General features: G+C 38.1%; 1 protein-coding gene and 1 pseudogene across 6 annotated transcripts in view; both read right to left on the bottom strand.

Annotated features, from left to right (window-relative positions):
- Positions 1–681: 681 nt before the first annotated feature.
- Positions 682–21,936, bottom strand: part of LOC143664218 (olfactory receptor 14C36-like) — a 55,139-nt gene continuing 33,884 nt past the window's right edge. For 3 of the 6 annotated variants that reach the window (XM_077137877.1, XM_077137881.1, XM_077137880.1), the window contains one exon: positions 682–2,171. In XM_077137877.1, coding sequence (XP_076993992.1) covers positions 1,194–2,171 — 978 coding nt within the window. In that variant the 3' untranslated portion in view covers positions 682–1,193. Of the gene's footprint in view, positions 2,172–5,084; positions 5,163–10,432; positions 10,545–11,364; positions 11,434–21,936 lie in introns of all 6 variants that reach the window. The other 3 variants (XM_077137882.1, XM_077137883.1, XM_077137884.1) reach the window with 2 other exon arrangements.
- LOC143664652 (juxtaposed with another zinc finger protein 1 pseudogene) lies at positions 18,437–19,280 on the bottom strand (annotated as a pseudogene).

Below are 21,936 nucleotides of genomic sequence, written 5' to 3'. Positions count from 1 at the left end.
GTTTAGGAGGGACAGTCACGAGTTTGGTTTTTGACATCTTAAGTTTCAGATGACTGTGAGATAGCTGAGTGGGTATGTCAAGCAGCTGTTATGTGGATCTTCAGCTCACAAGAAGACTGGGGATCGTAAATCTGAGAGTCACCAGCCTAGAGAATCTGAAGCCCACAGGTATATGAGATCCTGGAAAGAAAATGTGAACTGAGAAGAGCATGAGCCTAATGTCCCCACATTTAAAGGTGAAATAGGGAAAGAGGAAGCCATGGGGAAGACTGAGAAGAAACTAACCAAGAGGTAACAGATGGCCAAGGACAATGCTGAAGACTTTTATTTCTAAAGCAATGCCAGGATTTTGAGTTATCTCATTGGGTAGGAATTCCTGTGTAATAGTTAATATCTGCAAAAACAGAGATCTGAATTGCAAATTAACAGCACCTGGTATTTCCTGTGTCATTTTTACAATCTGAAAAAATTAATTTCTCCACCATTTGACAATATTATAAGAAAGTATTAAACAATGTCTATGTTGCTAAAAATTAAAATGTTATAGATAAATATACTTATATCCAACCTCATAACCATGTGTATTCTTAGATGATACTTACATAGTTACTCTCAACCAAAAATGTAGTTTCGTGTATATGGAGTTTTCACATATAAAGGGATTTTTTTTCTTGCTTGTAAATATTGTTAAAATTTATATATGACAGTTTGGTGAAATGTGGTTCCAATAATACAGGAGTTAGCTAGGAATGAACACTGGATATCAGTACTGGTTTAGAACAATCTTTTTTTTATTGTTTTTTTTTGCTGGAGTCACATACTAAGAGAACCTACTCTAAGAAGGCCAATTTGCTGTTATTAACATATTAGACAGTTTAACTTTAGAAGAGCTCAAATCATTTACAAACTTTTGTTTAGCAAACTAAAACAGATTCTGGTACCAAAGGAGTAGGAGGCTGCTGCATTTGCCATTACCAAGCATGCTGGAATGGCTTTTTAGAAGGATAAGAGGGATATTCTGGAAGAATTATGAGGAGCTTCACAGAGAAAGCATAGATTGCTTTGGAGAAATTATTGGTGGCTTAGAGAAGGAAGACAGGGTTCCAAAAGTTGGAAATAGGCAAGACAGCCAATATTGACAGCTTTTCCAATACACATCTTCAGTATAGGATTGTCTTCAAAGAATAACCCAATCACTTTCCTGAGTAAAGCATTCTCTTCAAAACTTTCTTCATAGCCTCCATTATCTGTTTGTTTCTAAGACTATAGATAATAGGATTCAGGAAAGGAGGGACTATAGAATAGAACACAGAGATGATCATGTCCTGAATTGTGCATGAGGAGGAGGTTGGCTTCATATACACAGCAGCACCAGAGCTGAGAAAGACAGACACCACCAGGATGTGAGGGACACAGGTAGAGAAGGCTTTTCCCCGCTCTCCCCTGGTTGGAAATTTGAGCACAGTGGAAAATATGTAAACATAAGACCTAATAATAAAGACAAAGCAACCACCAACAGTCACCAGTGCAGAGATAAAAACTGAAATTTCATTGCTGAAGATGTCAGAGCAGGAGAGCTTCAGTAGAGAGGGGACATCACAGAAGAACTGATTGACGACATGGGACTGACAGAAGTGCAGCCGGAATGTGTTCCCAGTGTGGAACCCAGAGTAGGCCACACCACTGAGCACAGAGAATAGTGTCATCTGGACACAGACCCGAGGGTTCATGATCATGGGGTAGTGGAGGGGCTGGCAGATGGCCACATAGCGGTCATGGGCCATGGAGGTGAGGAACATCACCTCCACAAATGCACAAAAGAGGACCATGAAGATCTGAGTTGCACACCCAGCCCCTGAGATGGTCCTGTTGTCAGTGAGAAAGGTGGCACAGGCCTTGGGGACAGTGACAGAAATGTAGCACATGTCTAAGACAGACAGGTTCCTGAGGAAGAAGTACATGGGGGTGTGAAGATTCTTGTTGAAGGTTGTCACAGTGACAATGAGAAGGTTCCCCATCAGGGTTGCCAAGTACATCAGCAGGAAGATCATGGCATGCAAGATTCTGTACTCCCACACATCAGAAAATCGTGTAAGCAGGAATTCATTCTCCATTGTAGAGTTGAGCATCTTTAGGTAATTTTCCTTGAGCATGGAGAAAGCACATAATCCCTAAACAACATGGAGAATCAACATGAGGAAGAAAATCAGCCCAGATACGTTTATGAGTTCATATTTATCCAAATTTATTCTTTGTAGTCCACTTTAGCTATCAGAAAACAGCATGGTGTTGCCTTATGGTCCTTTAGTTTCCCTGCTTGTGTGCCTTATTTACAGTGCATGGGCTGCAAATGAAATATAATCCATTAAAATCTGTGCCCACATTTGGTTAAGTTTTTATGCTGAACCAGCTATTTATCATTATAATTGTAGTCAAAATTTGCATGGAAGGATAGGCAAACTAATGGTACAGACTGACTCTTTGGCAGTACTCTATAAATGTCAACACATCATTAGATGCTGACCAAACATAATTTGAATAAATGGAGGGGACTACTATCGTATCAGAACCTTTAAAACTTTATGTATACTGGAAATCTTTTATCTGATCAATAGTAAGAAAGTTATTTTTATTTCTAATTCTACAATTTGACTTGATATTGATTTCAGTTGGAAATTCACCTTCAAGAATTCCTCCCTCTTAACACCACCTTCTTATTGGCTACACACGTCTCTTCCATGTATGTATTGATTTTGCACTTTATCTTAATGTTTGATTCTTTAACCTTCCTTATGTCTCTCTGTCTCTCTCACGCTCTCTTTCTCTCCCTGCTTACCTAAATTGTTTATTAGTTCCTTGTGTTTTATTTTTTCTTTCCTAGCCTAAATGTCATAATCAACAAATTGGATAATATACACAACTTTTTATTCATTTAGAATGTCATGTGTAGTTTGTTTGTATTACTCACATTGTACAAACTTTAATTCTCGTTAAAAGTACAAATTGTGAAGTAACATAGGCAATATTAAAATGAAAAAATAAACTGCATCGATGAAAGATCCAAAGACTTGTTATTCCAAATAAATGCAATGGAAGAGCAGTCATTCAAAGCCAGTTTTGTCCACTCAGAAAATAAATTCCCACAGGTTGTATTTTTTCCACCAGAATTCCTGATCTTACTGAGCTTGATTGTTTCCCACTTCAACAATCCCTGCTCCTCATAAAACCTGAGCACTTCCTTTTACAGGTCCATCCCAGGCTGTCAACTAGTGCTGGAGCTACGAGACCATGGTTTGGGGATTGTTAAATGATGGCTATTGAGAGCTGAAAAATCACTTCATTGACGTCCTACCTATTACATTGAGTGCTAAGGGCACCATGAGAACTGCTCAAATCATTCTCCATACTCATTGCTATATTTCTTGTCCTTTCCCAACACTGTGCTATAATTTCAAATCAGGATAATTAGCTTTAATATGTTCCTTACTGACGTACTAAAGTATCTAAGTGGTCCCAGTTTCTTCTACATGTCAATATAATTTCATTATCACTTCTAAAATCTCTGTGACTTTTCTAATAAAGGAGAGTTACAGCTTGAACAGAGAAATACTGGGAACCTAATTTGGGTCAATTCTGGGCACAAAATCAATTTTTTGGTTTTTAAGAAAAATAAAGTAACTTGAAATAAATTTATTTTATATACTGTGTGAGAAATGTAATCTGCAATAATCTTATTTTGTACACTAACAATGTGAGAAATCATAAGAGACACTGTCCTAATAACTTAAATCTTTCAATACGAAGCTATTCTTATGTATTCTCACCTAGGTTTTCTTCCTTACCTGCTGAGGTAGAGAATGGAACCATCCATTTGTTCCACTCACCATTATAATCTTCATTCTCTCTCCTCTTTCACTGATGCTAATATATCCCGTTAAGTTACTTCTATTCCATATGGTGTTTGAATTTTCAAATTCAAATGCCTAGGTTTCTTTGTTCATAAAATGAAATCTGAAACTCTGATCCATTTATTTATTATTTTACCTTTTTGCTACTTTTTAAATTAGGTTTCCTTATACAATGTTACAGCCATCTCAATTTTTTCTTTGAAACATAACAATCTGGCTCCTTGCAGCACCTAAGCATCTAATTCCAAGAACATTTACATCACAGTATCTATTGGTTGATACATCAATCTTCAATTTACAGCGACTCCTTAACCCTGGAGCATACTACAAGTATTTCTACTCCTGGGTCTGCATCTGTGACCTCCTGTTTCCCTTATTATCTTAGACATTTACTTCATTAAAGGCATATGGGAGATTCAAGGTATCAGTACTCAATAGCCAGTTCCAAATTGCATTATGACATTCCACACTTCTTCATATGGAATACCCTTCCTTCCTCTCTCTCCTTTCCCCTCCTCCTTCTATTTGTCATCTTTGTTGTACTGCTGTCATCTAATCTTCCACCACTCTGTCTCTGCTTTGGCCCTCTCTCTTGGAGCTTCACTCTTCTTTCTCCCTTATGTCCTGTCCAGATTGCAGTCAGTAGCTCTTATAATTCTGGCAAATTAGTAACACACACTTCATGTTGTATTTTGAAAATAAAATTGCACTTAATGATCTTATACCTCCCTGACTGCCAGTAAAACGTCACTAACAATATTATTTTTTTAATGATCACTTATCTAATTGAACTTGAGTACATCTTAGATCTCCATCATTTTATTATAAAATACTTTTAGTTCTGTCAAAGTGTTGTTTAATTTAGACCAACTTAGATATTATTTCATGTAACTGAAATTCCTAGCAAGAAGGTCTCCAATAAATATATCCAATAAGGCTCCCCAGTTAACTGAAAATTATTAAAATATTTCAAAAAAGGTGCTTCGGAAATATTACCAAAAAATCCTTAAAATACATTATTTTGGGGGAAGATTCTAGAGGGTGGTTGTACTTCTGCTTTTCTTTTTTTGTTTTCCAACTTTGCTAACCAAACTAATCTAACTCCAGTCATCTAGTACCATCAATATTTATTCCAATATTTGGGGGTTAAAAAATACAAAAGAATGTTAACCTTACTTGAAAAAAAAGAAAACTTGATGAATTCACTGTTTAATTCATGCATTCAATAATTTCCCACAATTAATCTTCTTAGTTCTAGAAAACAAAAATAATTACAGCTAACATTTTTCCTTGCAACTTAATATAAGTAGATATTTTCATAGGAATAATAATTTATTTTTAAAAATTTTGAAATTTATACTGCTGAAATGTTTCATGCTGTGTGTGAAAATATTGTGGTGTTTTCCAAGAACACCTGGACATATGTGAGAATGTGAATAAGCTCAGAGGGATGAGCTGATGACAACATAAACACAGGCATTGTTGGTAAGACAAGGGTATTTAACTGATGTTGATAAGTTGTGAAGATTTCATGTTTTTGCAACCCATACAAGAAAACTTGCAGACCCCTAAAAGAAGCCCTCAATGTACAAAAGCACAGCACATATTATACTGGACCTGTTTAAATTATCTTCCATGACGTCCTGAACCTGTGGAGTATACACTTCCAGTCCTACTTAACCTTGTACTCTCGACTTCTCGGCCGTAAGAGAATGTTAACCATGCTCCTCCATCTCACATTCTTATTTTCTTGTTCCCTTTTTCTTGTGAACAGAGTTCCAACTTACAACACAGAGAACCTTTGCTAATTGCAAGAAGTCAGGGCAGGTGTCCCTTTCAGACTCATAAGATAAAAATCTTCCCCTCTTTTGTTCCTGATGCTCTTTATTTTAGGAGCAGTTTAAGAATTTCATTAACTGTTGCTACTGTTTTAAGCTAACCTATTAACAGAGGTTTTACTGATAACATTGTAATAACAACTTGATTGAAAATGGCTATTTCAATATTTATAAATAACTCTAACTTTCTAAAGGCAGTCACGCTGCACGTTGAGACTTTAAAAATATTACTGAAATTTTTGCTCAGCAAATTATGTATCAGATTTCACTACTGTATACTTTAACAGCAACAAATTTTCAGAATTTGAGCATAGGGTAAAGAATATTTGCCAATTTTAGATTTCTATTCTGAATTTCCATGTGACAGCATAACACATTTATAACTCTGTGTCCTTCAAGGAAGGGATGTTATATACCCAGACTCTGCCATTTACTTTTTTATAGCTTTAAGACCAAACTTACAATAGTTTTTTGAAATTCTAATTGTTTAAATGAAAACTTAGAGTTAAGTAAGTAACTATAAGTCAAATAACAATCTGTACAAAATGCTCATAGGATGCCAGAATTCCTTTAAAGCAACTAATTTCATACTATTGTTATGCATAAGATATACATTAATAGCAACTGCTTCATCATGGCCTAAATCAGTCTTTATATGGAGAGATGGTCCAAAAAAGTCAATAAGAAAACAGGTTATCAACAACTGCTAAGAAAGAGGTTTCCTGGTTCCTGTAAAGCAGGAACACTACCTTTCACAAAACACTCCTGCAGCACTGGGGTGAGCTGCAATTATGTACTACCCAGTAATGCATCACCTATGAAGCTTGGTCCTGACCTGTGAGAGGACAAAAAGCATCTTCTGGTAGCTAAATTAGATATCTGAGAAAGTATAAACTTTTAAGCCACAATCGTATGCAAATACTGAAACCTTATAGAAGGAGTTCAAAGAATCCTCAGTCATAAAACAGTTCCCAAGTCATAGATCATAAACAATCTCAAAACCATCTACAGATTCTTAACCTTCTCTTCAAGGCCAGCTCAGGGCACACATGCACACCTCCTTCAGCCACAAGCCTTCAGGCTCCACACATCTTCGTGAAGATCTGTCATGTCTGTAATTATGAGGTTAAGGCAGAAAAAGAACGAGTTGTACCATTTCTTTGAGACCTTGGTTTATTGTAGTCTGCATTCATTTAGTCCAGGGATTAGTGGACCCTCATTTACAGGCTGACTGCCAGGGCCCCAAAATGATCGTGCACAGACATGTGGCTCCAAAGCTTAAAGTACTTATGATTGTGTATCTAAAAATGTGCTATCTATTTTCAGAAAAGACTTCATTCCTCCAGAAGGAAAGAACAACTGAAAACTCTACTTTTATCAAAGGAGTTTTCCACCAGAATGAGGGGTTTAAAGAAGATTTCACTCCAATTCAAGGACTTCCCCTCAAATTTTGAATTTCATTCAACAAACATGAGGATCTTCAAAGGAAGATTTCATAGACATCAAGAACCAGCTTTAGACTGTAATGTTTCTATACACAGAAACAGCAGCCTGGGGCCTTGTTTGCATTCTCTTCCAGAGCTGCCTCTTCCAAAATAGAGCAAGCACAGTCCTGCTTGCTTGAGCCAATCAATTTGTTTTTTCTTAAGTACAGTTTTAAGGGAAATATAACAATTTATTGGGGTTCTGATAACATTTTCCTAATAGAACAGAACCAACGTATGTCTGTTTTCATATATACTTATGGATATTATCCCTGAAAGTATTAAAAAATCCAAAGGACTTTGCAAAACACCATGATTTTACAGGATTTATAGTACCTGGTCTACTTTATGAGGCGGCAGTAAAGGGGCCCAGTTTATTGTCCAATTTTCTCCAGGAAGCCCTGTGAGCATTACTATTATAAAATCATTAAACTCTTGTGTCAGTAGAATTGTAAATGAAAACATCTGTTTAAAGTTACCAGCAAAAGGAGTAATGAAGGTTACTTCCTCAACTCTGCCATCATCCCATCTCCCTGTGAAGACAAGACATCCAGGTCTGAAACACATCAGCCTGGTCACTTGGGAGGTGAGGACTGGAAGAAATAATTTCAGAAGTCCCTCCTCAGCCTTCAGCAACTCTACAAAGCAGAAATTTGGGGAAAGCAGCAGACCACTTGGTGATGCTTTAGTTAAAGGGACCATAGTCATAGGGGTGAGGGTCCCAGTGAGTTCTAGCTGACAGGAGGAGAAGCAGCTGTGATGCCCCACAGAGCATGTGTGGATACAACAGTTCTATGGCAAAGTAGACACAGTGAGGAGTTAAAGAAGAAATTAATATAAAGGAAACAAATTTAATTTCTCAAAATCAAATCAAACCTCTTAAAACTGAAAAGCAAATAATCCTCAGGTATACTGGGATGGGGGTGGGGGACTGAAGTTTTTGATGTGCTGCATTTAGCTGAGTTATAAAGAAGAATCCTGTTTGTGAAAACAGCGTCAATATTGAGGCTATGTAGTTAAGGAGAATAAGTGAAGAACGAGGATGGGGGAAGAGGCCTCTGGAAAGAGAGGAGGATGGAAAGGGGACCAAATGTGAAATATGCCTCTTTTATTCCAGAAACAGTAAGTGGTACTTTAATTTCCCTCAAAGAGCAGGCTCATAATCAATTCTAGCTTCAAAGAAACTGCATCCCATCCACTCTTCTCTTTTCCAGCTGCAATTCTTCAAGAACTGCTGAATGTCCTCTTTCTGGCATGCTTCTGTCCCTCCATATCTGCTTTGCTGGAATCACCTCTATCAGTGCAATTATCCACTCACTCTGCACTTCCATTAACAGTTTTCAATCTGCTAAAAATGCTGGGACTGAGATTTTTTTAATAAATGAATATAAAGTAGACACTGGTCTCATTGTGGGAGCACCCTTTCGATCTAAATTTTCCATTCTAATCCCATTTAAAGTCTCTCTCAAAACACAGGGAGCAAGGACTTGTGCTGTTTCCTGAGGATGTCTCTATGTCAAATGAACCATCTCAGGAGTGGAACTGGCTCTCGAACAGAAACATCCATTATCCATGGTGGAGCCTTGTTCTGTCCTGTGTGCTATCTTTTATGCAGCCATGAAGTTTGCTCAGACAAGGGTCACTTTTTGACAGTGAAAGGGAAAAAACGCATTTTTAAAGTCCTAACTTTGATTCAGTTCCTACCTGGATCCCAATTGTACGTCCCGGTGACATCAGCTTTTATTGAAAGTTGTTAGAGCAGTTTCCAAGGCCGACATTCAGTTGCAAAAGGCAAAGATCCCTCAGAAGAGGCACCGAGCACTTTTTGAAGTGGTGCTGATTGTGCTATCAGCTGTGGCTTTACCTAATATCCTTTAAGTTATGAAGGTGCTGTTAGAAGGCACGGTGTGGAGGAATTAACAACTGTGGAGCTGACCACTTGGGAGAAGGGGACACTCTGCAGGCCCATGACTCCTTGACTCTCAGGTGACTGAACCTGGCTTCTGCACTCCACACCCAGACAGAAAGAATGGAGCTGCTGGCCAGATGTCCACCCACACACTGAGTGTGGCTGAAAGCAGTGGACTCAAGATATCCCTGAAATATTAAAGCGCTAGTGGAAACAATGGTTAAAGTATTAAATAATGTAAGTGAGCTGTTACCAGAAGACTATGAGCTATCTAGTCTAGACTTGTGGTCACTGAAGCTGTGGAATATTTCCAGAGCCATAAAGATTTCTTATTCATGACACCTATCCAATGGGCAAATGATGATGAATAGTCTTTACTTGTGATTATAATATATGAATTATAGAACTTTATACAGTAAAATTTGGAAACTTTTGGAGGGAATATGTCTTTGTCTCTTTTTTTTTTAGCAACATACATTTTAAATGCCCATTACTTTTCAAAAGCACAGTGGGTAAATCCCACTCCTTTCATGAATGCTTAAAATCAAACATAAACAAATATTTATTAAACCATAAATACTAATTAAGATATTTTACTGGTTATTTCTAATACAAGCAGAAGTAGATTTATTTTTGCATTTTTCAATTACAAATCGGTTATTGCAGTCTATGTTCTTACTGTTTCTACATTTCATGCTAAAAATATTATTGTTTATAATTAAATTTAATATGTTCACATATATTCCACATCAGTGAAGCTGAAGAAACATCTCAAACTCCTTTATAAGTGTTGGCAAAATGATCAGGATGCCAGGTCCACGAAAACAGGGTTTTCCCTCATGCCCTCAGCATTTCCCTCTCATGAATGGAGTGATTTTCAATAGTGAGGCCAAACTGACAGGATTTGTTTAATAGAAAAAACTGTCCTTCTGAAATTGTTCAAACTGTGTACATAAATGAATTGTATGTTATCATCAGATCCTCAGTCTTCTAGTTCAAGAATCCCTTAGAAATTTACTTCTTGTTTCTGCTAAGGCTACAACACCAATGGTTTTGAATCTTTCATAGATAAACGAAGGGTTGTTGAGACAGGGTTTTACCCCATGGAAGTACTCAAAACAAAATCACTCTTTTGTTTTATCTCCCCTCCTTTTACTTGAAAACTTTATTCTATCAAAACGGTGTTTTGAAAAACAAAACAAAAACAAGCAGTGAGCATTGTAGGATACAAGTGAAGATGATTCATGAACAAAGGTAAAGAGGAAAAGAAAATTATTATCATCAAAAACTCACAAGTTAATATTGTGTTTAACATGCTGGAGAGGCAAGCCAGGATTTCTGGTAAGGGTCCAGAGTTTTTGCAGGTGCAGGATGAGTGGGCATCTTCAATGGCAATGGCAGAGACCTTGACAGGAGACATTTTGTTTTATAACAAGGACATCTGTGTTCAGTTTTATTTTAAAATGTGGGGATATAATGGCATTACAGAAAGCCTCTGGGACACAGCCTTTGTACCAAGAACAGCCAGTGCCCAGGGGCAAGTTCAAGGATATAATTGTCTCTAGATGGTGAGGAAATGGGGCCCAAATGAAAACTGCATGAACATCACTTTTGTATATGAAGAAATACTAATATTTGAACCTGTGAATATCTTGTGCATTCTGGAAAACAAGGAGTAGAGAAGAGGCTGCCAGCCAGCCTCTACCAAATCCCTGGAAACAGGGTTATCCCACTCATCCTCGGGGTTGCCCTTTGAGGAATGGATGATTTTCACTAGTGAGGCCAAACTCAAAGGATTTGTTTCATGAACAAAACAACCCTTTTGAAATTAAAAAAAATAAAGGGATTTAATGCTATTTACCAACATCGAGCCAAAGCCCAGCACATCACAAAAGCATTTAGACTAGTAGCTGGCACGTAGCACACATTAGAAAGTGTGACAATATCGATCATATTCTTCACCACGATGGTGTGTATTAATCAGGCAGACCCTGTCAGGAAAGTGAAAGACTTTCCATACTTCTTAGAGGTACTACTTAATATTTCTGTCATTGATTTCCAGTTTATTTCAACTATGCTCAGAAAACACAATCATTAAGAACTTTATCTGCTGAAATACTGTTGATTTTTGCCTGAGTACATATTCTATTTTGAGACATGCTCAAAAGGCTCTGAATTAGGGAAGGAGTGGGGAAACTGTCAAAATCCAGAGTAAGCTAACTTACCAGTTCAGTGATGCCATTCTCCAAAGACTTTCTCCATCTCATTTCTTGGGGAAAGGAATCCTCAACTTGCTGTAATAGAGGATTCTAATCAAGAATGTCTTAGTTTTACTAACCATAATAAAAATTATAACTATGCATATGCCAATTACCATAAGGTAAGTAATTCTGATTACTAATTACAACTTCTCATTTAATAGTTTCCTGGCATTACAAATCCCTACAAATTTCAGGATTTTCCTCAAAAAATACATATTGAAGAGAAAGCAAAATTTTCAGAGTTACTCAAAAAATGTCTATTCTGTATCATGGGAGTGAAAATTCATATATGTGCTTATTATGATATGCTATTCAATCATGCTGTGCAAGTGCTTTACGCCTTTACTGATGTTTGCCCATTTTTAATAATGTAAATATGTTATATTTTCCTCTCCAATGATGATTTTCAAATTTTTAATGTTCTCCTCTGTACTCTGCTACATTATGCAGTATTTGCTTTGAAGATACATTTGTAGGTGCATATAAATCTGTGATTATGTCTTCCTATTAACTAACTTCCTCATCATGATGTAAAATCCCTCTTAACATTAAACATACGTCATGGTTTAGGTGTTGACCCATGATGGAGAGGCAAGCCAGGGGAACTGGGTTTTACTAGACACACAGCCAAGCCAGCTATCTTATGGCTTGTGTTAAACTGAATATTTTCCATTTTGTTTAAATATTTATTTTAAATGCATTTCTCCATTTATTTAAAGTGTTATTTCATAAAAGTAGCATGTAATCAGGTCTTGAATTGTTTTCAGTTCACTTTGATAATCTTTATGTAATTGCATTCTTTAGTTTACTTGCATTGTCTACTGAATGCAATTGGTTGTATATTCAGTCTACAGTCAGGCCCCTTGTTTGCTATTTGTGCCAATCTTTTCTTATCCAAATTTTCTTCTATTGGATTGATAAAATATTTACTTTTACATTTTACCCACAGAATATATTTTTTGGTCATCCAATTGGTTTCCATGATTAATTCTTCCAGAAATATCAATTATTTTCACTTATGACATTGATAATATGATTACTTAACTAGGGATGTAAAGGACTTGTCCACAGGAAACTACATAACATTGCTAAAGGAAATCAAAGGAGATCTAAATAGGTGGAAAGACACTCCCTGCTCATGGATAGGAAGGATAAATATAGTTAGGATGTCAATTTCCCCCAAATTGATCTACAGATTTAAAACCAATCAAAATTCTGATAATCTACTTTGAAAATTTGGAAAAGCTAACTACCAAATTCATCAGGAAGGGAAAGAGACCCTGAATAGCTAAAAGTATCCTAAACTGTTGTGCCGGCCCTGTACCATGCATCCAGCTACCCATCCCCACACCCTGCACCACACTGTTGTGCCCCAACCCATACCTTGCATCCAGCTACCCATCAACCCCACAAACACAAGAATTTAAACTACTCAAGGAAATCAACTCCCAAAGTAAATCAATCAAGGTATTTACAAGCAACAAAAGCAACAGAAAGTCACTAGGCATATCACAATGCTGAAAGTTATAGCACAGCCTCATGACAAAATTAAATATCATGGGTGACAGAGACATTGAAACAACTAATCCAAGATGCTCATATAACTCTACTTAAGAAAATAAGTGTGATGGCAAATGACATAAAGGTGATCAAGAAGAGAGTAGAAGAGCATAAACAGGAATTTTAAAGAATAATAGACAGATAACAGATATCACAGAGATTAAAGTCAATGTTGACCAAATAAAAAACATACTAGAGGCACACAATGGCAGATTGAAGAGACAGAAGAAAGAACATGCAATCTAGTGGACAGGATAAATGATTCTGAACATTCAAAACAGCAAATGAAAAAAAAGATGGAAACATTTGAATTGGATCTCAGGGAAATGATAGACAAAACAAAGCACACAGATACAAAAATCATTGGTGTCCCAGAAGGAGAAGAGAGGAGTAAAGGGCTAGGAAGAGTAGTTGAGAATATAATGGGTGAAAACTTTCCAACCCTTTTAAAGGACAAATACACTAGTCAAAGAAGCTCTACGAACTCCAAACAGAACTTCCTCAAGACACATGCTAATCAGTCTGTCAAATGTCAGTGAGAAGCAGAAAATTCTGAAAGCAGCAAGAGAAAAACAATCTACTATATACAATGGAATCGACAGAAGACTGAGTTCAGACTACTCAACTGGCCTCATGGAGGCAAGAAGGTAGTGATATGATATATTTAAAATCCTGAAAGAGAAAGACATCCAGTCAAGAATTCTGCACCCAGCCAAACTGTCCTTCAAAATTGAGGGAGAGAATAACATTTTCACAGACGAACAAATCCTGAAAGTATCCGTTGACAAGAGACTGGTCCTACAAGAAAGGGAGTTCTGCCAATTAAAAAAAAAGACAGGAGAAGGAGGTCTGGAGGAGGGCACAGAATTAAAGAGTACCAGTAAGGGTAACTTAAAGGATAAAAGGAGAAAGAGGGGAAAGAATATATAGATCTGACAAATAGAAAAAAAAGAAAAGATGGTGGATTCAAGACACCCCTTCTCAGTAATAACTTTGAATATTAAAGGACTAAACTTACCAATTAAAATATACAAATTGACAGAATGTATTAAGAAATATAATCCAGCAATATGCTGCTTATAAGAGACTCATCATAAACACAAGGATACAAATACACTGAAGGTGAAATGATAGAAAAATATTGTCCACATGAGTTGCAACCAAAAGAAAGCAGGAGCAGTGCCATGGTCAGGTTCGCATATCAACATGATCAGGTGGTGGCACTTCTTTATCTGGATGGGGAAGTTCTGGCCTGTCTTTTGCTATGAGGACATTTCATAAAATTAAATCATGATCATGTGAGGTACATCCACAGCTCATTCTATATGTAATCAGCCAAGGGGAGTGCCTTCTTTAATGAGTGATGCTTAATCTAATCTCAGAAAGCCTTTTAAGGAGGAATCAGAAAGACAGGCTCTCTTCCTGATTCTGCCAGTGAGCCTATCCTGTGGAGTTCATCCAGAACTTCCATTGGAATCATCAACTTCACAGCCTGCCCTACAGATTTTGGACTCTACATTCCCATGGTTACATGAGACACTTTTATAAATTTTATATTTATGAAGAATTCCTGGTGATTCTGCTTCTCTAGAGAACTCTAACTAATTCAAGTAGCTATACTAATATCAGACAAAATAGACTTTAAATGTAAGGACATCATAAAAGACAAAGAAGGATGCTATACATTAATTAAAGAGACAATTCACTAAGAAGATATAACAATCATAAATGTTTATGCTCCCAAACACGAAGCTCCAAAGTTCATGAGACAGACATTGGCAAAACTGAAGGGAGAGATAGATATTTCAACAATAATAGTAGGAGACTTCAGTACACCACTCTTTCTATACACGTAACAATCAGACAGAAGATCAACAAGGAAAAGGAGGAATTAAACAATTTGATAAATGAATTAGACCTAACAGACATATATATATATATGTCATTGCACCCTAAAACATAAGAATGCACATTCTTCTCTAGTGCTCATATGACATTCTCCAGATAAATCATACGCTTGGGCACAAAACAGGTCTTTATAAATTTAAAAACACTGAAATTATTCAAACTACCTTCTCTGATCACAACGGAATATAGCTGGATCTCAATAATCACCAAAGAATGAGAACATTTACAAATATATGGAGATTAAATAACATATTCTTAAACAACCAGTGGGTCAAAGAAGAAATTAGTAGAGAAATCAGTAGCTATCTGGAGATGAATGAAAATGAGAATACACCTTATCAGAACTTATGGGATTGGCAAAGGCTGTGCTGACAGGGAAATTTAGTGCCCTAAATGTCTATGTTAAAAAGCAAGAAAGAGCAAAAAATTAGGAGTTAATGGTTCACCTGTAGGAACAGGAGAAAGAACAGCAAATCAGCCTCACAGCAAATAGAAGAAGAGAAATAACAAGGATAAAGGCAGAGTTAAATGAATGGGAGAACAAAAGAACAACAGGAAAAAAAACAATCAATAAAACCAAAAGTTGGTTCTTTGAGAAATTCAAATAAAATTGATTGGCCACTAGCAACACTGACAAATTAAAAAAGAGAGACAATGCCGATAAACAAAATCAGAAATGAGAAGGGGTACATGACCACAGACCCTGAAGAAACAACAGAGATCATAAAAGATTGGGTCACATCTCCATGGAAACAATCAGAAAGGTCCTACTCAGCAATTCTGAATGAGCATTAAGGCCTTGGAATTTCTCGGGTACATCATAGCTTTCTACTTGCACAGTAGATGACCTCGGATTTGTCCCACCCTGTGTTTCAGCCTCACTGTATCTGTCACCACAGTTCTCATGGTCCTGCAGGTGTGGACTGTGACCACCTTCTCCCTGCAGCTGAAGATGAGCCCGGCTGACACAGCAGAAGCTGAAAGATTCACTCATCCAAAGTGACTTAGTTATTTTTCCTTTTGCGGGCAGGGGTCTAGGCAGCATATTTCAAGTGTGATTTCACTTATGTTTATAAGCAGCTTTTCTTGATTAAAATTTTGATTCATTAAATTGCCTTCAGTTCTAAAACAAACCTCTGTAACTTCAAACTTAATGTACTCTCTCCAACAAAACATGAAAATACAATTTAAAACACAGTTTTCACAGACACAATACAATGCATATATTATACACGGTATCGCAAAATATTCCTATTATTACTTGCATATGCTGTCACAATGAATAAGTAAACAGAAATTGGAATTTTACAGTTTCAAGAAATTTAACATGTACTATGACAATTTTATGACTGTTTAGCTATTGAACTACTGGTCTACCCTGCAGTTTCTTGCACCATGGAGCAAAGCTAAATAATATTTGCTGACCTAAAAACATTTTTTCTGGTCAATTGTGAGGAGATAAGAAATAGATAAATCCTCTTAATGCATTAACTAGTTGCTTCTCATGTGTGAATCATTCTTTAAGCATAAAGGATAACACTGTATATTCAGAATCAATACCATTCCTTAGAGATATGAGGAAATTTTTAGAGGGCAGTGCCCTTTTAAATATGCTTAAATCTCCCATTATGACAGAGCTGCAACTTATGATGAATATAGAAGCTTACCCATCTGGTTGACAGAACTGTCCTTTCAAAATGTCTGAAAAATTGAGTGGGAGGACAACCACTTTCCAGGTAAGTCTTTTCCTCAAATATGAACATGGGAAGAAAGTTATTTTCTAAGCAATTTAATAAGTTATTTTATAAGCAATTTCACCAGGTTTGTTTGTGTGGTAAGTTGGCTATCTCAAAGCAATTTTATTGCATAATTAAGCAATTGACAAACTCTCATGTTTAAGGAAAAGCACTAGGGGGAAAAGAACACTCAACGCATAATGATATAGTCAGTGAGAAATTTCAGGAATTGTCCTGAAGGTACGGGTTACTCTAACAGGTCATATTAGTCACTCTTTTCTTTAACCAAATGCGGCCAGAAGAACTTAATTGTCAATAAGGCTCAAATTCACATTGCAGCAAAATGTTTTATAAAGTTAAACAGAAATTCCCAATGGGAATGAAGATATACAGTGAGAAGATACCTTTTAAAAAATAAGTCTTAATGCAATGTGCACAAAAAAGAGTCAATAAGGGTCTGAACAAAACTGTTCCTCTGAAACATGCTTAGCATTTTCTTATTTGCGAACCCCAAGTTTGTTAGGGCAGTCATTGCAAGAGTTGGCAACACATAAAACATTAAATCTGTTGGCAATACAAAACTACAAAGGGCTTTAAAAGGTCATGTTACGATGAAGGTATAACTAAATATCATGCACAAAGTTTTAAAGTGTTTCCTAACATCTCCAGGAAAAGTATTTCACTAAACTGGTATCTTAGACCACAAACATCGATTGGCATTAATTGAATCCACTGTACTCATCAGGCACTCAATGAATGTGTAACGAGTGAACTAAATAGACTGTCATAAAAAATTGCCACTATACCATTAAAATGATTGTGAGATGGCAAGATTTTGGACATCTTTTTTTTTTTTTAATTAAAAAAAAATTAACTAACACAACATTTAGAAATCATTCCATTCTACATATGCAATCAGTAATTCTTACTATCATCACATAGATGTATGATCATTTCTTAGTACATTTGCATCGATTTAGAAAAAGAAATGGCAAGACAACAGAAAAAGAAATACAATGATAATATAGAGAAAAATAAAAATAAAAAATACAAAAACTATATATAAAAAACAAACAAAAAACTATAAAAAAACTGTAGCTCAGATGCAGCTTCATTCAGTGTTTTAACATAATTACATTACAATTAGGTAGTATTGTGCTGTCCATTTTTGAGTTTTTATATCTCAGATGGAAAGATTTTGGACATCTTGAAGGGAAAAAGGTTTTGCAAGAAAATGTAAAACACAGCATTCCTTTTATGTTTCTTATTTAAATATTTATCATATTATGTTAAACATTCTTTCTAATTTATATTTCCATTATCTACATCTTTTTACTCACAATTACTAACTCCATTATGTAAGGCATGGTAACCAATTTGATATTGAGTATTATGTTTGTTTTGAACATAGGTGAGTTCTGTGTTGAAGAACTTCAATCACATTACTATCATTTTTGGGGGGACAGGGGACATGGTCCAGGAATGTAACCCAGGTCCTCCATGAAAGACGAGCATTCTACCACTGAACCATCCATGCACCCTCACATTACAATCTTTTAAAAACAAATCTTAGTGACAGCACCTCCTTCCCTAAGCAACTGTTTCCAGTTGATATCACTGCAATACAATTAAACAAAATGCAAATGCCCTTAACTTCATTTTCCTTTTTTTTTGGGGGGGGTGCAAATTTGCTGAAGAACCTAGATTTTTTGTTTAGCAATTTATAACAAAGTAACAAAAATGCGTATGATGATTACATGTGCAAAAGTACAGAAGTATAACTTTACAAAACATCATTCCAAAATTACAGGAAAATTTAAAGCATGCATTTAATTCTCTTTCTTTAATGGGATGCCAAATGCTTCCCAAATAGGGGAGAACAAGGCAGCTGGTTTCAAAATCAGCAGGTGCTGGTGAGGATTTCTTGGCCCAGTTATGACCAGCATCTCATTGCTGCATCTTCCTGATACTCTCAGCCGACACTGGGGGATGGAAATTGATTGTGTGGTGCCACAGGCCCTGAGCTGTGCTGTAACACTTCCCACAACGACATGTGAATGGTTTGCAGACACAAATCAGCGTTCTGTGCCCATTCTTAGCATGTTAGTTTATGCCATTCACTTTATCATATCTCTTTGTACATCCAGGGACTGGGCTGGCAATAGACTTCTCCTTCCCCCATGCATGCACGTGGAGCTGATGGAGCTCACACGGTAGTCTGGAAACCACCCCGGCCCAACTCCTCACGGCCCACCTCTTCCTCATCGTCTTCACTGCCTGTGGAGTGTTGCTGCAGAATGTGGAGCAGAGGGTGTTGGGTGGGGTCCCGCAGGGAGAAGGCTTCCACTGCTGCGGTGCAGAGGAATGGACCCTCGAGACACAGAGCTGCACAGGGTCAGCAAGTGCTTTGACTGAATCTTCTTCATAGACTTCTGGTCTCGGGGTGGGCATCCATCATGCAACTATTAATAACTGAGGGCAACATGGGCTGGCTGTTGTAATTCTCATTTTTCTAAAACATATGGATCTGTTTCTTCATAGAAGAAAGCCATGTCTCCTGAGTTTCTCCTCCCATGACTTGTTTCGAAATCATTTATGGATCCACATCTAAGCCCTCTCTCTTCCATTCAGTCTTCCCTTACATAACCATTTGATTAAAGCTTTTCCAGATACTTCCTCTCCTTAATACCCAACCAAAACCTGGGTAAATCAATCCTCCCAAATGTTCCCTATGCCCTAATTATTGAGAAAACAGCATGGGCTCCTGGAGTCCAGAAATAATCCCTACACGACCTGCCTTTGAGAAGCTTTGAGTCCACTAGAGAAGACAGATGCACACACTGAGAAATACAGTAGAATCCAGAGGGTCACAAACAGTTAGAAAAAAATATGAATAACAGAAGAGGAGAGACAGAGGAAGGAGTGATGGATTTATCAGCAGGTGGGGCATTTCAGCTGAAGGTCACTGGATGGGTGGGATATAGTGGCAGAGAGGAGAGAAGGGCATGGCTAGTGGCAGCCCAAGCATGGGTGAAGGCTGGAAGCCACAAAAGGGCAGAGCACCCTAAGGGGAAGATGAGTGAACCAATGTGGCTGCCACATGTGGGCCTGAGGCAGTGAATGTCAGGGAGGGGCACAGGATGACAAGGCCAGAAAGGTCTGGGCAGAGAGCACCTCGGATATGAGGGTGGGAAATTAGGAGTTTATCCCAGAGGCAATGGGAGCCAGGTGGGCAGGTGGCAAATCTGAAAAGATCACCCAGCAGGGGCATGTGATGGGCAGAAATTGATCCTCGGTCTGGGATCTCCAGAACACACCTGCCCAGCCTCGTTATCACACTCCAATTACAGGAAATCATTCCATAACTTCAACCACTATCTGCTTTTCTACAATGTGTGGCTGGGCCTGGGTGTCTGCTTCTGCAGGCTGCTCACCAGCTGTTCCTGGGCACGTGGCTGATCACACAGACTGACAGGACCATCGTGCAGAGAGACCATGAGTGAGAGACGTGGGTAGGATGCCACCCCAGTGACCCTGACCTCTGGGCAGGGCTGGCCCTGCCACCTTTGTGGAGCTGCCTAGTGGGACTGGGACAGGGATCAAGTTCACATTCTTCAGTGATGCTTAGGGTTCTTCCCCAGAGAGAGGCTTTACAGCCAAGCAGGAAAAACAAGCAGAACCAAGGTTCAGGTGGGTGCTCAAGACCATTGTGCAGGAAGTTCTGTCACTTTTGATAGACTTTTCTGGAATAATCAGAGGGCAGTATGAAGTAGTTGGAAGCTCCCTAAACAGAATAAATTTATGAATAACACTTCTTGAAAATTTTCAGAATGAACACAACCAGAGTTACTGGTAATATTAGTTAAAAGCTCATTAAGGTAGTTATTTTTCTATTTCTAACCCATGTCTATTCATTCACTCATTCATTCAGGATATAGACTGAGCAGGTTCTCTGGATAACCAACTATGGAACCCTGTGGGCTCTAAGTTCCCAAGAGATGGATGGATAGTAATCTTTTCACCTATTTACTAAAAACTATATTTTTCTGCAATTTTAGGTTTAAAGAAAAGTGTACAGAAATAGAGTTCCATATACAATCGCTAACCCCACGGATTTTATCTTATTATTATCTTACAATCAATGAAACAATGTTGATACAATTTTGCATCTAAAGCCCATAGCTTACAGTAGAGTTCACACTTTTACTGTATAGTTTATAGGTTTTGATAAATGCAGAAAGTCACATATCCAGCAACACAAAATCCTACAATATAGGAGTTCCAGGAAGATGGTGGAATAGAATAGTTTGAATTCACCCCAGCTAGAGAAGGGACAAGAAGGCAACTGGGACAGTGACTGCAGGGTGTGACTGGGAGGGTACTTCTACACCACATAGGGAGGACCAGTTTGCAAAAGCTGAAGAACTGAGACACAGAGAACCAGAGATCATCTAGCTAGTGCAAAAAGCCTAATGTGTCCCTTTCTAAACAGAGGCCCAGAGTCCTCTGGAGTGCATGGACTGGGAGATGGAAACTAGGAAGAAAGCTAAGCCGGGTTCTTCAAGCACACAGTCCCTGGCCCTGAGCCATGATGCACCCTACACCCCACGCACCTAAAAAACCCCATCACCTGCTCACCCCACAGTGCTCTAAGCACCTCCACCCCACTTCACACCCACAAGCCAACCCAACTCTCCTGCTTAAGCGTACAGTCTGAATCCCCCAATGCCTAGCCCCTCAACTCCCACCTCCCCTCAGTGCCACCTACAGGTGGTCGCCAACACATCCAGGCCACAGGCGATCACATTCATACCCAGGCTATACAGCCCTGCAACCCTGCCCAGCATCCACCCCACCACTACCTGCCCGTCACACCCCCACCACCTGCTGAAACCTCTGTGCAGATGCATACCAGGACCCCACCTGCCTGACCAGCACACACCAGGGCCCTGCCCCTGAGACCCACACAGACTCAGAGACTTATCCTCCCAGCCACCAGGCACCTACACATTCCTGCATGGACCAGTAGACCCTTACACCCCAGCCCCTACCCCCACACATGCAGCATTACCCCAGGCCCCACCAACAACCTGAACAAAAACAAAGAAAATCATATGAACAACTCTATGCCAACAAACCAGACAACTCAGCTGAAATGGAAAAATTCCTAAACACCCACTAACAGGCTACCTTGAGTCAAGAGGAAATTAAATATGTCAACAAACCAGTCACAAGTAAAGAGATTCACTCATTCATCAAAAACCTTCCTACAAAGAAAAGACCAGGGCCAAATGGTTTCACAGGGGAATTTTATCAAACACGCCAAAGAAAA

The sequence above is a fragment of the Tamandua tetradactyla genome, chromosome 20 (genome assembly GCF_023851605.1).
Source record: "Tamandua tetradactyla isolate mTamTet1 chromosome 20, mTamTet1.pri, whole genome shotgun sequence".
NCBI classification, from domain to species: Eukaryota; Metazoa; Chordata; class Mammalia; order Pilosa; family Myrmecophagidae; genus Tamandua; species Tamandua tetradactyla.
This window is presented reverse-complemented; position numbering and strand designations above follow the sequence as displayed.